Raw genomic sequence first — 15,306 nt, 5'->3', positions numbered from 1 at the left:
GCAGGGTTTGCTTATTTGTAAAGTCATGGAACTTTCCTTTCAAGGTGAACCTAAACTTAATTACCTTTAACCAAAAGAGAATGTGTTTCCTAATAGTTTGCTGCTTTGCATATTTAGCAAAGAAGAGTGATGTCTGTCTTCATTGTAATTGTCAGATACATATAAGAAGATAAGAAAGCCATGGGAGGACTTTTTTGTGAAAAAATAAAGGGTTTTAGGATTATAGGAAGCAATAATACCATGCCTATCCCATGGTCCTACTGACCTAATGGGGTGGGGAGGGAATAGAGAGAGAAGTAACATATCTGGGCATCTAGTAAAAATATCCCAGTGACTTCATCCAAACATTTGTGTAAACATCACCTCATCAGTCCCAGAAGTAATAAAGGAAACAAATCTAAATGCTCCTGTGCTGTGCTAAACATAGCCAGTCAGCCGGCATATGTCTGGTCTGTGAATACCCTCTTTTACTTGGAAGTCTTTATTTTAATATTTCCCTCTTAAAGGAAAGGTCGCTGAGTACATGCTGTCTCTGTGTTTTAAGGTTTGACCTGCAGGCTTTCTATTCAATAGTTTTTAAACAAAAATAAATAAAAATCTACCCACCCTCCCTCCCCCTGCACGTCTCCTTATGCAATAAGATGTACTGATTGCTGAGAGCTTGCCAGGGTCAAGTTACTAAATATTGCTGCTCTAAGTATCACGAACCAACGACATAGTTAGCTAATGGTTTTTCTTTGACAGATGGTGCCAGAATTTGTATAAAGCATTTATTTGCCTTATATAAAAGTTTTTTTTACAAATAACTCAACAACAGGCAAAAAATTAAAATCACATTTTATTAGAAAGTTTCCCGATATGCTATTTAATGGGATAAAAGTATGGCAGTGAGTGGCTGGACTTATATTGTAGATTTAAGTTTTTTGTTGAAATTCCAAACTTTTCTTTAGCCTAATTTCTTTAAGCCATTTAGGAACAGCCTAATTTGTCTATGGGTATTATTATATATAGCAAATTAATTTTATAAGTTTCTCAATGGCAATTAGTGCATATTGGTAATAATCATAACATTTAGATCCTTCCATAGATATTCAGCACTTAAGCCCTAACCAAACCTGGCATCTGATAGTTATTTCTGCGGGGAAGATATTTTACAACACTGTTCAGCTATTCATGTGGTTTGAAATAAGCTGTGATGATGTTTGAATGGTAAAGAAGACATGAGATGATGCCAAAGAGCTTGTGAACCTGCAGCTTGGCCATCCTGTTCATCATCAGTGGGAAGGGTCTGGAAAAAAAAAAGAGCACATAATAATAGAGAATAGGAACAGTAGTCCTATGCTCTACAATAAAATAAGCTTTGTGTCAGGTGTAGAACTTGATAAATAGGTAGATCCGTTAAAGTCCAATGGGAAAAAATAGATACAATATGCTTCCCTTAGTCCTTTGACATTTTCTTACATTTCAGTTTAAATTCATTGCAAATAAACCCAACCTGGATGTACACCAGGACTAAGTGCAGAGGTTGCAGCCAGCAGGTCTCACCGTGCATCTGAATGCTGTCACACGGGAAGGATGGGGAGGAGAAAGGGAAGGACCATCATCCAGCTACTGAAATAGTCCCGATTTTTCAAATATACTATATGAAATAACAATACTATTTCTGATCGTAATTTTTTTAATCCAGGTACTAATGTACAATGATTGGAAAGTATTGATAAAAAAACAGTTCCCACAATATGCCTGTGTGTATTTATCTTGTATTATGTATTTATCTTTTTGATTACCCCAGGAACGTGGTCGGCAAACTGCGGCTCGCGAGCCACATGCGGCTCTTTGGCCCCTTGAGAGTGGCTCTTCCTAAGCCTTAGGAGTACCCTTATTAAGTTAATAACAATGTACCTACCTATATAGTTTAAGTTTAAAAAATTTGGCTCTCAAAAGAAATTTCGATCGCTGTACTGTTGATATTTGGCTCTGTTGACTAATGAGTTTGCCGACCACTGAGTCCTAGAATATTGTGAAATGTTTCCGAAGCTCTGCTATTAGGTTTCAACACGAGTTCTTAAACTTTTTTGTGTAAGAAGGTCAGCCTTTAAGTAGAGAAAGAAATAATAATAAGAGCAAAATTGTGAAGAAGCTCAGTGACCCTCTGGCTGTTCATTTTTCTGCTGCCACCCTGACATCAGACACACAGTCTGCGTCTGTGCTTCCCAAGGGTTCCTGTAGGGCCCTCTGCCCACCACGTGGGCCCTCCTCACACAGCACAGCAACTTCACCTTTCCCTGGGGGAGGATGAATAAGAGGACACAGACTTGAGCCAGACAGTCTGGGCTCCAATTCCAGCTGTGTGACTTTGGGCAAATTATTTAACCCCTCTGTGCCTCAATTTCTGCATCTCCTAAATGGAGATAATACTTGTATTTACTTACTAGAAGACTGCGTTACTCTATGTACTGTAAATAGCTTCGAATCGTGCCTGATACATAGGTAACAACAATTTTTATTGTTAATAATATGTATCGTGTCATTTTCCTTCTACCTCCATCCTGCCATCATACCTTACCAGGCCAGTGTCCATTTCCCATCAGCCTTTTGAGGGCAGAAGCATGCTAGTTTTAAATTTGCCAATTACTGCTAGTGATTTTATATGCTATTTGTCCCTGGGGGATGGCGGAGGAGGGCCAGCCACATTTGCTGCCTTGCCATTCCTCTGGCCACACCCTGGTTCTTACTGTTCTCTCTCCCTTGAATCTTCTTCCTAAAATAGCCACACGGCAAATTCTCTCACTTAATTCAGGTCTCTACTAGAATTTTGCCTCATGAAAGAGGACTTTGCAGACTGCCAAACCTCAGAGGGAAAGCAGGGGAGGTTGGGTGGGTGGGAAGAGATCAACCAATTAACTCGTGTGCATATATGCATAACCCATGGACACAGACAATAGGGTGGTGAAGGCCTGGGGGGGCGGGCGATGGGTTGGGGCAGGCTGGGAGAGGTCAATGGGGGGAAAAGGGGACACATGTAATACTTTCAATAATAAAGATTAAAAAGAATAAACAGCCCTCTCCCACCATTACTTTCTTGCTCCGTTTTCCACCTAATTTTCCTTCATAGTGCTTATTACCACTGGACATACATTTATGTGTCTGCTAATTTATGTCTGTCTCCCCCAGTTAGAATGTAAACCCCGAAGAACAAACAAGTTTGTTTCATTCCCTGCTGTGCCATCAGTACCTAGAACAGAGCCTGGCCCATAGTAGGCATCCCATACATTATATTATCTTAATAAATGATTAAATTACGTGATCTAAAGGAATACATCCTTAAAGGTAGATTAGCTGGAGTGGCAGGATGGAAGGGTAAGCACTTTAGACAAAAGGGGCCACGATTTCTTAATTTCTATCATAAAGACCATGACCTGCTCCACCTATTCCAGCAGAGTTAATCAGCTGAGGGCTCTCCCACATGTTATGTGCTCTTTCATTATGGCACACATCACCCCCTAAGGTAGAGCTACTCCCCTGCTAGCCTGTATAAGCCTCAAGGACAGGGAGCATGTCTTGTTTATCTTTGTGTTCCCTTAGTGATCCACCTATAAATGTTGGCTGAACCAATGTATAAGGTTGGTGTTATAGTTCTCATACTGCCTGTATACAAATAAAGGAAATCAAATAGATGCTGGAATAACTTTTACATTTCTTTTCACAGATGAAGATGGCAACATGGTTTGTGTGAATTTGGATGACAGTGTGCCAATTGCTTTAATGGAAACCAAGAACCAAGAAGGGTTAAACTATATGGTACTTGCTACAGAATGCAGCCAAGGTGAAGATCATTCTGAGGGTCCTCTAGGCTCCAAGGAATCTGAATCTTGTGGTCTGAGGAAAGAAGAGAAGGAACCACATGCAGACAAAGGTATCTGCCAAGAAAAACAAGTGGCTTACTGCCCTCCTGGCAAGCCTGAGGGCCTGAACTATGCCTGTCTCACTCACAGTGGACATGGAGATGGGTCTGATTAATAACTCGGTTTGGGAAATGCAGAGTTGAGATAAACACTGCCATTAAGTAGTTACTGAAAGGAAACCCTGGTAGAATGACAGATGTTGAGGTGGTCTATGACTCTGAATTAACACTGGAAAGTTCCTGGACTCTAATCTTGGTTCTGAGAGCCACTTGGTTTCAGTTCTGACAATCCCTGTACAACTGTTTAACTTCAACAAGATTCTGAGGTGAACCACTGAGCATTTGGAAAGCAAAGGGAGAGTCACGAGTCTGGTAGGAAAACTGCTCTCCCTTAACCTTGAGGTCACTTAGACCATTGCCCACCCTTCAGTCTGGACTATAACAGAAACATCTTGGCCAGATGGTTAGAGACAAAACAGGTATGTTCAAAGATCTGAAGGAGGTGTGAGAAGCATGCTCAGGGGCCCAGCTGAACTCAGATTATCCCAAAAGGGACTGAGGAAATGCCTAAATAATTCTACATGTTCCAAAGGAACCAGCATCTATGACATAAGAAATCCTTTGGGATGCTATTGCTATAATAACATATTGTCTCTAATGACTATTCTGAAATATTTTGGAGGTTTTGAAAAAATGAAAATAGGACCATGAAGATGTCTAAATCCTAAAGCTTAGCATTGGGTTGTATAAAAATTGCTCTGTGACTGACATGCTGTCATGGAAATTAGCTAATATAAAGATTGTTTTTATTTGCCATATCTATTTTATATATACAGTACTTAAGATTATGTTTAGCATAAAATTGTCCTTAAAATTAAATGTAAATGATTATACAATGCACATTCAAGCTCTGTGATTTTTTAGCAACTACATGAAATAATAAATACCTAAATGAGAACTATTTAAAATATTCTTCGGTGAAACACTCTGATTTAAAGCCTCTTATTATTATTATTATCAATAATAAATACCTAAATGAGAACTATTTAAAATATTCCTCAGTGAAACACTCTGATTTAAAGCCTATTATTATTATTATTATTAATTATTACAGCTACCTATTTAAACTGAAGTCTCAACTGCTCTAAAAGCAATGCTAATAAAAGCTTTCTGGGTCTTACTCATTTGCAGTCTACAGGATGTTCGCTAGATACAGAGAGGAACATTTGCTAAAAACCTACAGTGGAAGAGGATTACGTATCCCCTTCCACCTTGGATAACTTAGTTCATTTTTAAACTGGCCTTCGCCGATGATTGGCTGATGGTGAGGAACACAGGGAAGTCAATGTGTTCCCTGTGCTCCGTGGTGAACAGCCTCCAACTAATGGTCCAGGATTTGGGGTCACATCTGTTGTTCTGCTGAACAAGGCAAAATGTTTTCTCTGATCTTCTGACCCTCTAATGGGCATTTATCATTGTTTGTGAGAGCCCAGTAGCTGACACTGCTTCCTGAGTTAGGGGATTCCGCCACCTTCATCCCCGGTAGGAGCTGTTTCATTTGCTCCTCCAGGATCTCTTGAGCAGGAAGGCAGGCATGTGACCTGGCCCCCACCACTCAGACACACTCACAGGCCCCTAATTGAGAGCTGAGGATGCAAAGAAACAGGGATCACGGTGAGTCTTTCCTGGGGATGGTGGCAACTGCTGTTGGTCTGGCACAACTGCTGTGTCCAGGGCCAGGAGGGTTGGCAGAGCAGGTCTAGAGCCTGGTGCCTCTGGCAGCTGGGGTAACCAGACTGACCGGCTCTGCTGTTTGCTTCTAGCCATTGCTCCAGGCTCCATAACCCCCAGTCGGATTCTATTAGTAAATCCCCATATCCTTTTAGTAAATGTTAAATCAACCAGGGTCAGTTTTCATTGCTTACAACCAGGACTTTTGCTCTGCCAGTGCAACGGACTTTTATTTTGAAAAATACAATGGAATCAGAAACATATAGAAGAATTGGATTTTCAGTGTAATATGTATGCATCACAATTTGGACAGTAAAGAAATGTATAGAATATCTGAGGAGAACATCCCATAAAATATCATGTTTCATCTAATATGTAAGTGCAAATTAGTAGTCTTTTTTATACTTCATAATGAATAAAATTGGTAGAACTATTTAATACAAAATAAAATAAGCAATGGCTAAAGTCTCTCACAGATAAAATTTATTATGGATAATAGTAACTGATAAAATACGAATGGCCGGTATTATTAAGAACTATGTAAGTTAATTCTGTGAAAGTTAGATTTTGTAAGTAAGAGGAAAAATTGTCAGCGGCTCAAAATGGCACTTGTTAAAATGTGTTTCTCATTAAAATTTAACAGAAGTGTAAAATCTTATTGATGATATTTTTTATCGAAAAATATGACCTAGGAATATTAGATCTGGGGGAAATAATGACTTCCAAAGGCAGAAACTACAATAGGTAAATGAAAAAGAAAAACAATATAAAAGCTGATCAATAAATCTAATCTTCATTTTAAATCTTCTCTGTTCAAAGAGAAGTAATAATCCATAAGAAGGGATAGGGGGATAAATGGTGATAGATAGAAGGAGACTTGACTTGGGATGGAACACACAATACAATATACAGTCGATTTATTAGAATTGTATACCTGAGACCTATATAATTTTATTAACCAATCAGTTCAATTAAAAATAAATAAATGGAAAAGTATGCAAGTTGAAAATGAAAAATATTGTTCATGATTTAACACGGCCAATTGAACATAATGTTGATATTATTCTGATGAAAACACTACTGGAAACATCCTTGAGAAAATATCCTGTCCCTGGCCCCAGGTACACTCTATGTTGCCTATCCAGACTGGTTTTCCCTGGCTTGTTAGAATCTCCTCACCCATTCTTCTTTGCTTATCTAAATCCCACTCATTCTTTAGGAATCAGCTCATATCCCAATTTTTTGGAAAGGCTTGTTTCTAACTCCCTTCTCTTCCTTTCTCAGAATTACTGTGGCCTTTCTTGTCAGTACATCTCATTTGGCAGTAACCCCTTGTAAACCTGTCCTATTTCTATATAGCTTACCTGCTTAAGCTTTCTGAAGATAGGGTGGTGTCTTTTAAACCTCTATATCTTCTCTAAGCCAAAGTAGATATTCATGTTTAATGGATTAATTGGCTGATTTTCTCATCATCCTTTTCCAGTAAGTCCTCACTTGTAACTCATGAGGGATGCCAGAAAATTGATCTGAAGCCAAGAGGGAGTCAAGAAGATTATTTTGATGCTGAGTTATCTCCCAAGATCTACACAGACAAATTATAGAAGTTGGGGCACTGCTTTGAGCTTCAGATCAGACTTAGGTGGGGCCTGAAATTCTGGAAGCCCTTGAAATGGTGAATATATGCTAAAAAGGGCAAAAAATTATTTTATCATTGTCAATTTTCCCCTCTCTCAAACCCACCTTTTATTTTCATAATGGCTTTTATGGATATGGGATAAATTTTAAGGTGCCATAGACTTCTCTTTGACCTTCTCTTCTTGGTAAAAGAAACTTTGTTTTGCAGTTGGTCAGGGCTATGCTGTGTCCCAATCAGATGACCTATCATAATCCTTACAGGCTTCTTTACAACCAGAAGAATCAAGGGGTCAAAATATACCACCCAAACTCTATTGTAAATATATTAGAATATTTTCTTCCAGCTTTTTTTGTTTATTTTCATAGCAGGAGTAGTATCTAGTATTTTTATTTAACATGATAGCATATACTTTCCCCCTTATCATTAAAAATTATTTGTTAGTGTTTCTAATGGCTGCAAAAAGTCCCTTAGATTGGATAAGCTGTAGTTTACTTCTCCCTTATAAATCTACCCATTCATCCATTCTTTCACTCATCCAATAAACATTCTTTGATTGCTTACTATGCAGAAAGCATTGTTATTGGCACTAGAAATAGAACAATAAACAAAGTGTCTACCTTGATGGATGTTACTTTCTGGCATTCTAGTTGATGGAGAAGACATAATAAATGCAACACAAGCAAAAATATATAAGACAAATATTGTATATATTACATGACAAAGGATGCTGAATGCTAATAGAAATATGAATAAAAGAACAAGGTATAGACAGAGAGAGAATGAGGGTAGTTATTATTTTCTGTTAGGTAGCCAGGGAAGGTTACTCTGATAAAGAAATACTTAGGGCCTGGCCAGTGTTGCTCAATGGTTGGGCATCAACCTATGAACCAGAGGGTCACAGTTCGGTTCTCAGTCAGGGCACATGCCTGGGTTGTGGGCTTGATCCCCAGTTTGTGGCTGTGTGGGAGACAGCTGATCAGTGATTCTCTCTCATCATTGATGTTTCTATCTCTCTCTCCCTCTCCCTTACTCTCTCTAAAGTCTATATATATATATATATGAAATACTTAGGAAAAACCTCAAATAAGTTAAAGAATGGGTCATAAGAACATGTAGTAGAGGAAAAGTCAAGTTCAAAAGCCCTCCCTGAGGTGGAAACATGCTTGGCCTGCATAGGAACAGCACCAAGGCAGGAGTGAAGTGAGGGAGGGGAGAATGGTACTGGAGGTCAGATCATACAGGCTGTTGTAGGCTTAAAAGGAATTATGAACTGTGTGACGTAAACTGGGACTATCCTAGGCAAACTGGGACATATGGTTACCTTATGAATGATATCCAACACAGTTCATAGTTTCAGTCTTCAAACACTTTGTTCACTTGGCTTCTAGAATTCCACTCTTTTGATTTTCCTACTACTTTTTAAACCCCTCCTTCTTAGGTTTCTTGGCAGGTTTGTCCTCCACTCCCTACTGTCTAAACATGGGAGTGACTCTGGCCTCAGTCCTTGAATGTCCTCTTTGTTTAAATACACCTCTGGCTGAGGTAGTCTCAGCCTCATCTAAATATTGACAACTTTCTTTGTTTAAATACACCTCTGGCTGAGGTAGTCTCAGAGGTAGTCTCAGCCTCATCTAAATATTGACAACTGTTCAGCCTGAACACCTCTCCTTGATCCCTCTACAACTGCATACTCAGCTCTCTCCTTAGATCTCTAGCAATCATCTCAAAACTAAGAGATCCCAACTGAGCCTCTGATTGCCACCCTGCCTCTCAAAATGAATCCTTCTCCTGCAGTCTTCTCCATCTCAGTGAGTAGTAACTTTATTCTTCCTGGTGCTCAGTGATGGTCCGCTCCGCAGGCCAGAGCTGATGGTAGGAGAGGCCATCCCAGATCTGGGCTTAACATCCACGGATATGAGGCAGCCCTGACAGGCCACACAGCTGCACTTGACCACTAGAAGCCAGGGGACCCCTAGCCATGTAATGATGAAGCGACAGCCAATGGGGTTGACCAAAGAGAGTTATGCAGATGGTTAATAAAGCATGTTGTCCCTAGGATCAAAACAGATGGGCAATTTAACATCTACAATCAGCAAAAGGTAAAAATGGAGGAGTAGGAGGCTCATGTGGTCACTCTAATAATAAAAATTGTGATCCTTGCTCAGATCCTAGATCTGAGCCAATTTTCAAATTTATAGCCCATTGACTGAAGAAGTGGACAGGTCCTAGGAGAAGAACGCTAGACCATCATCATAGTATTTACTGTAATGACACCCCACAGGGAACTATGGCCACTTACCCTAGTGACTGCACCCTGGAGAAGGAGGGAATCCCCCCCAGACATTTCAGACAATTGGACACAGGGTCTGAATTGCTTCAGGTATCCAGAGACCTGAAGCATCACCCCCTGCCTCTGGTAGAGTGGAGTCTATGGAGCCAGGTATTAAAGTAAGTCCTAGCTAAAGTCTAACCTTCACTGGGTCCCCACTGATGGCTCTTCTCACCAATTCTAATTGAATACAACTTCATTATGGTTTCCTTCAGAGTATTAGTCTGACACTACCCTAGGTCCTTTTCTTACTGCTTTAAAAAACTCTGAGTGAAAATGTGTTTTTAGAAGTCTTTAAACAAGGAAAAACAAGTATCATGAGCTCAGTTCTCTCTCTCATCATCATCATCATCATCATCATCGTCATCATCATCAAAATCTGTCTGTAGGTGCCCTTCTCTTAATTTCTGAATGTGAAGGAGAAACTGTCTGAAATAAAAAGGAGATTTCACACTCCACAAAGCAAGGTGGGATGATACTAATAATACAGAACTTTTAGGTAGTGCTTCCAGAGACATCAGAAAATTCTATATAGAAGCAGGTATAATGAAACAAAAATCTTATGATACCAGAGGGAAAAATATCCAATTGTTTTCTGGGATAGATTACACATTGGGTAAAATGCACTGGAAGAAGAAAAAAGAAATAGGATTGTATCTCATAAAAGTAAACACCAATGATAAAAAATATTTTTTGTTTTGTTTTCCATTCCATTTCATAATAATACCATTACTGACACAGGGCCAATAACATAGTTGCCAAAAATAAGGGCAAGGCTCTAGTAATGAGAATTGGCAGGGAAAGAAATAAGCTTGTGACATTCCCATCAATTATAATATTTTTTGAGTAAGTGTGTGTATAGAATTTTAAGCCACTTGGTTTGCTTTTCCTAAGTGAAAACTATTTTTATTTGAAGTATTCTAAAGAATGTTCCAAATTATAAGGTTAATTGAATATTTTAGTGGTTGTTAATACATGTAGAGACTAAAGTATGTACTCTGAAAATAAATGTTGGTAAAATTTCTAATTGGTAACTAGATTATTAGAGTCGTGCAAATATTGATTAGGAATCAGAACATTTTAATTCCTTAATTTTGTTTGCAAAGTTTAGTTGAACTTTAACCTAAATTTCTCTTATGTTGTGATTTTATGTATTAATTCATTTATGCTGTTTTGATAGGAAATAATGATGACAGTTGAGGATAGTTTGAGCAAAATCACTGGGACCATTTTGAGACATTGGGAGATAGGATGAGAGCTTATTAGGAGATCCTAAGAACAAAACAAAGGATCAGGAAATTTGCTGCCACTGATTTTCTAGGGGAAATAAGTGAATTCCAGTAAGGCAGAGGGAGTTTAGACATCATATTTTTTAGATGAGCTTAATTTCATAAGAATACATTGGAAACGCCTAGAAATACTGCAATTTGAAGCAGACATGACACTACATTGTGGAGAACTTTAGATTTTTTTCTGAATGAGTCAAACTTTTTTTAAGTGAAAAATTCCAAATAAAGGGCAATGTTCAAGATATATTTCTCTAAGCAATATGCTTCTCTACACATTAATTCTTCAGTGAAACAGTTTGCTCCTTCCCGCTGCAAGAGAATTTGTGCGTCTTCTTGAAGTGAGCTTTGATTAGCAGAATCACGTCCGCTGACTCTACCAGTGGCCACTCTGCTTGGACGTGATGTTTCCGCCGGAGTGGAGGTCCAGGCTGGAAACAACTGTTCCTGAAGGCTGCCTGGCCTTTTTAGGTTATGAGGGTCTCTCTGTGTTTAGGGTAACGTGATTGACAGCTCCACTCCAGTTCCAATTAGCACCCTATAATTTATTAGCTTCTGCTTTCAGATTGTGCGTTAACTTCACAAATATTTCAACCATGGAAACAGCAGCTATCAAGTGTCTCTTTCCCGATCCAGCCTCTGGGGCTGGAGTGAAATACAAGGAAAGAGCGGTACAGTTGGTCTGTCAAGTGAGAATAATCATTTGTGTCTGTGCCTGTCTGAGGGCACGGTTCTCTGATTTCTCTTTAGGCGTGTGTGTGTGTGTGTGTGTGTGTGTGTGTGTGTGTGTGTGTATTTTAGGTAAATAGATTTCATTGTGCAGATACTGTGCTTGTATTATTAGAGTTCCATTTCATTTATTCATGGGAGATGAGAGAGAGCTGGTGTTGAGCAAATGTGAAATTTACATTTGCTTAGCCCTGTTGCTTGTGTAAATATCAAAACTTCCGTTAAGTACAAACAGCAACTGTAATAACCATACCACCTTTACAACATTATTATTTTTTTCTCCAGATTTGAGGAATATGTAATAGATAGTGAATAATAATAATCCTAAAAATCTTGCAAGGAAGAATGAAATATATAGAGCGAAGACTTTGACAAGTACAATCAAAATGTGAATTATTTCCATGCAAATTCTCAACAGACTTAAAGCAGGTTTATAAAGGAATCGTGGTTTCCAGTTTCTTTTATTTTAAAAGTCTTCTCAAACATTTTTCCATTTTTCTTCCATGCTTTGACACCTAATGAATTACATTTAAAAATGCATTTTATGGAAATGGCATTTGTAAGGAAAGCAGTTTGTTTAAGTTTTCTTTCTTATGTCCTCAATCTCCGAAGTAACCAATCACTAAGTGTTTTATGAAAAAGAGTTCCCAGTTTATTTTGCTAGAACATGTGTAGATGCCTACACACAGAGGCAGGGTTTGTGACTCTCAGTGAACTGCAGGTTAAGGTTACCTTAACAGCTGTTTCCCTCTGATGCAAAAGGGCAGAGAAAACGCAGTACTTACCCAGAAAGAGTGGCCAGAGATGCTTCCAGTCAGGGAGACCGGGCCCCAACACCCATCACCCCGGCCTTCCCTCCCATCCAGGCCCAAATGATTCTTAAGTCATTGCTAGAATTTGCCATCCATTGGAATAGAACTTCAAAGGGGAAATGAGACAGGATGGCAACTCCTTTAAACTAAAGGCGCAGAACAGATAGAATTCCCTGTAGTTGGGTGACTGAGTTCTCAGCCAGAGGGCAATCGGCAAAAGGATTACTTGGTGGTGGCGAGTTGTCTCTCCCCTTTTCATCACCTCTCCCTCACAGTGAGGCCACGCACAGAGGCAAAACTGGAGGAGGAGGACCCAGAAAATCCCAGTGCGGGTGATCAGAGGAGAATCTAATCTTTCTTTCAGGCCCCAAACAGGTGTAATATAGGGGAAAGCATCATGTTTTCTCATGTTATCCTTTCCTCAAGTCTCACTTTCTTGAATATCCTTCTTTTCAACTACTAGGACCTTCTCTAATTTGCATGGTTTCATGAATATTAGCAAGATGGGCATGGGAATTTATATTTGGCATGACTTGGTGGGCCTAAGAATGTCAGTGAGGGCTATTAATTCCCCAAAGTTCTCTCTGATGTTTTTATTACACTGGATCATTGTAGTTTAAGGTCATCTTGTATTTCTGCTTTAGGAAGGTACAGCATGGAGGAAAATGCTCTGCTCTGTGTGTCCCATGTGCCTGGTCACCGGACCCCACTCAGCAGTCTGGAGGTCTGCTCAGGACTGCCCCAAAGGCCAGTTCCAGTGAATGAGCCTCCCCACCAGCACCCTGATATTCAGGTCAGATGCAGCTCAGGAGAGAGGCTTCAGTCATCAGAATCCTGTGGCTGGGAAAGTGCTCCCAGTGGGATCTGATCAGAGATCTCGTGAGTGCTCCTGCAGGTGCAGCACAGGTAAAGAGCCTCTTTCAGCGAGGACTACTTGGAGAAGGTGTGTAGCAGAGAATGCACTGCTGTGCTTTCTGCTTCCACTGCGTACTCAGTGACAACTTCCAAAAAGCAAGCTGGAACTTAATGCATTTTATTCATGCTTGTATATTGCAGTGATCCATGCCAATGGAACATGGATTAAAAAATCCACAGAGAAGTCCAAAGTTAATTTTAGCGATTACTTCAATGTCCAAACTTCAGGCTAACTCTTACACGACTTGGCTAGCTTGGGTGTGAAAAGCTTCAGAGCAGTGAAGGCTAATTAAATACTGAAGTGAATGAAGAGCAGCAGTTACTAGTAAAAGTTCTTCTTGGAGAAGAATGGAATTCTGTGTCTGACTGACTGGTTAAGGTAGTGGCATCTGAGGAAGGGTCTGGGCAATGTCCTATGACAGTTCCTTTGAGACCTCGGATTCTGTAGGTTCTACTATTTGCTGCCCTGCCTCTTCCCTTCCTTAGTCATCTATTGGGGAGGAGAAATGAAGCCCACAATTGAGAAGCCAAAGACAAATCAGAAGTGGACAAGCAGTCACTGCAGTGAGTAATGGTGCAATCTCTGTACCCGGGCTGCCTGGGTTGGCATCTTGGCTCTACCACTGACTCGCTATATGACTGGGCAAATTATTTCTCCTCTGTGAGCCTCTGTCTTCTTGTCAGTAAAAAGGGGATCATAATAATAAATATCACATAGAACTGTTGTGAGGCTTTAACGAGTTGACCTATATATAAAGCCCTCAGACTAGTGCCTGGTATATGAAAAGCAATTAACATTAGTTATTACTATTGTTGTCATATCTCATGCAGTGTAGCCACATAGTACCTTCCATCTGAGCAAAAACAGTATTATGATCCTTGTAATGATCATAATCTACTTCATGGCTTACCAACATGATAGGAAGGATGGGTAACTTTGTTAAGCCATGCTCTGAGTAAGTTTCCTTAACTGCTCCCAATTCCTGAGACTATTATTCAAGATAAATTATATTTGCCTCTCATGTTACAATGTACCTTCCATCTGAGCAAAAAACAGTAATAGGTCCTTGTAATGATCATAATCTACTTCGCAGCTTACCAACAAGATAGGAAGAGAGGATGGGTAACTTTGTTAAGTCATGCTCTGAGTAAGGTTCCTTAACTGCCCCTAATTTCTGTGACTATTATCCAAGATAAATTATATTTGCCTCTCCTGTTATAATGAAGGTCAAGATTTGAACTAATATTTTTATGCTTTAACAATCTACAAAGGCAACTTGGGTATAACACAAAATATCTCTCTCAGAGACACACAAATTATTTTGGTGTCATGAGAAAACCATTAATTTCTTAATAATATTTTCTGCCTAGTGGTAGCTTTGGTTTCTTAGCCTAGCTTATTAAAATATAAAAATGACCAATATTTCAAAGACATTTTTTAACCAACTCTACTGTCTTAAGAGTCTGGAATTTAAGAAGTAACAATAATTCTTTTCTGAAAAAGAATAAATGCAGCCCAACCAGTGTAGTTCAGCAGTTTAGCATCAAGCCAGGAACCAGGGGGCCAACAGTTTGGTTCGGTTCCCAGTCAGGGCACATGCCTGGTTGCAGGCTCAATCCCCAGCAGGGGGCATGCAGGAGGCAGCTGATCAATGACTCTCTCTCATCATTGATATTTCTTATCTCTCTATCCCTCTCCTGTCCTCTCTCTCCAAAAAATCAATAATCTATAATAATAAAAGGGTAATATGCTAATTAGACCGAATGTCTTCCAGATGTCATTCCAGACATCCGAAGCCAGCCTGGGTCTGGGTGCCTGCGGGTGGCCAGAGGAGGGAAGCATCCTAGGTCTCAGGTGCCTGCTGGCAGCGGCCGCAGGAGGGAAGCCCGGGTCCCAGGTGCCGAGGAAAGCCAGTGCTGGCAGCTGGGGGAAAGAAGGCCTACTCTTGCACGAATTTTCGTGC

The 15,306-nt window shown here is 39.8% G+C and overlaps 1 protein-coding gene across 1 annotated transcript in view; it reads left to right on the top strand.

The window, feature by feature from the left end:
- The window catches only part of ROS1 (ROS proto-oncogene 1, receptor tyrosine kinase), a 91,077-nt gene extending 86,406 nt beyond the window's left edge, over positions 1 to 4,671 (top strand). Inside the window, exon 44 of the mRNA XM_014533747.1 lies at positions 3,710 to 4,671. Within this exon, the coding sequence (XP_014389233.1) occupies positions 3,710 to 4,020 (311 nt within the window). The 3' untranslated portion in view covers positions 4,021 to 4,671. The remainder of the gene's footprint in view (positions 1 to 3,709) is intronic.
- Positions 4,672 to 15,306: the final 10,635 nt, after the last annotated feature.

The sequence above is a fragment of the Myotis brandtii genome, unplaced genomic scaffold (assembly GCF_000412655.1).
Source record: "Myotis brandtii unplaced genomic scaffold, ASM41265v1 scaffold123, whole genome shotgun sequence".
Lineage (NCBI taxonomy): Eukaryota > Metazoa > Chordata > Mammalia > Chiroptera > Vespertilionidae > Myotis > Myotis brandtii.
This window is presented reverse-complemented; position numbering and strand designations above follow the sequence as displayed.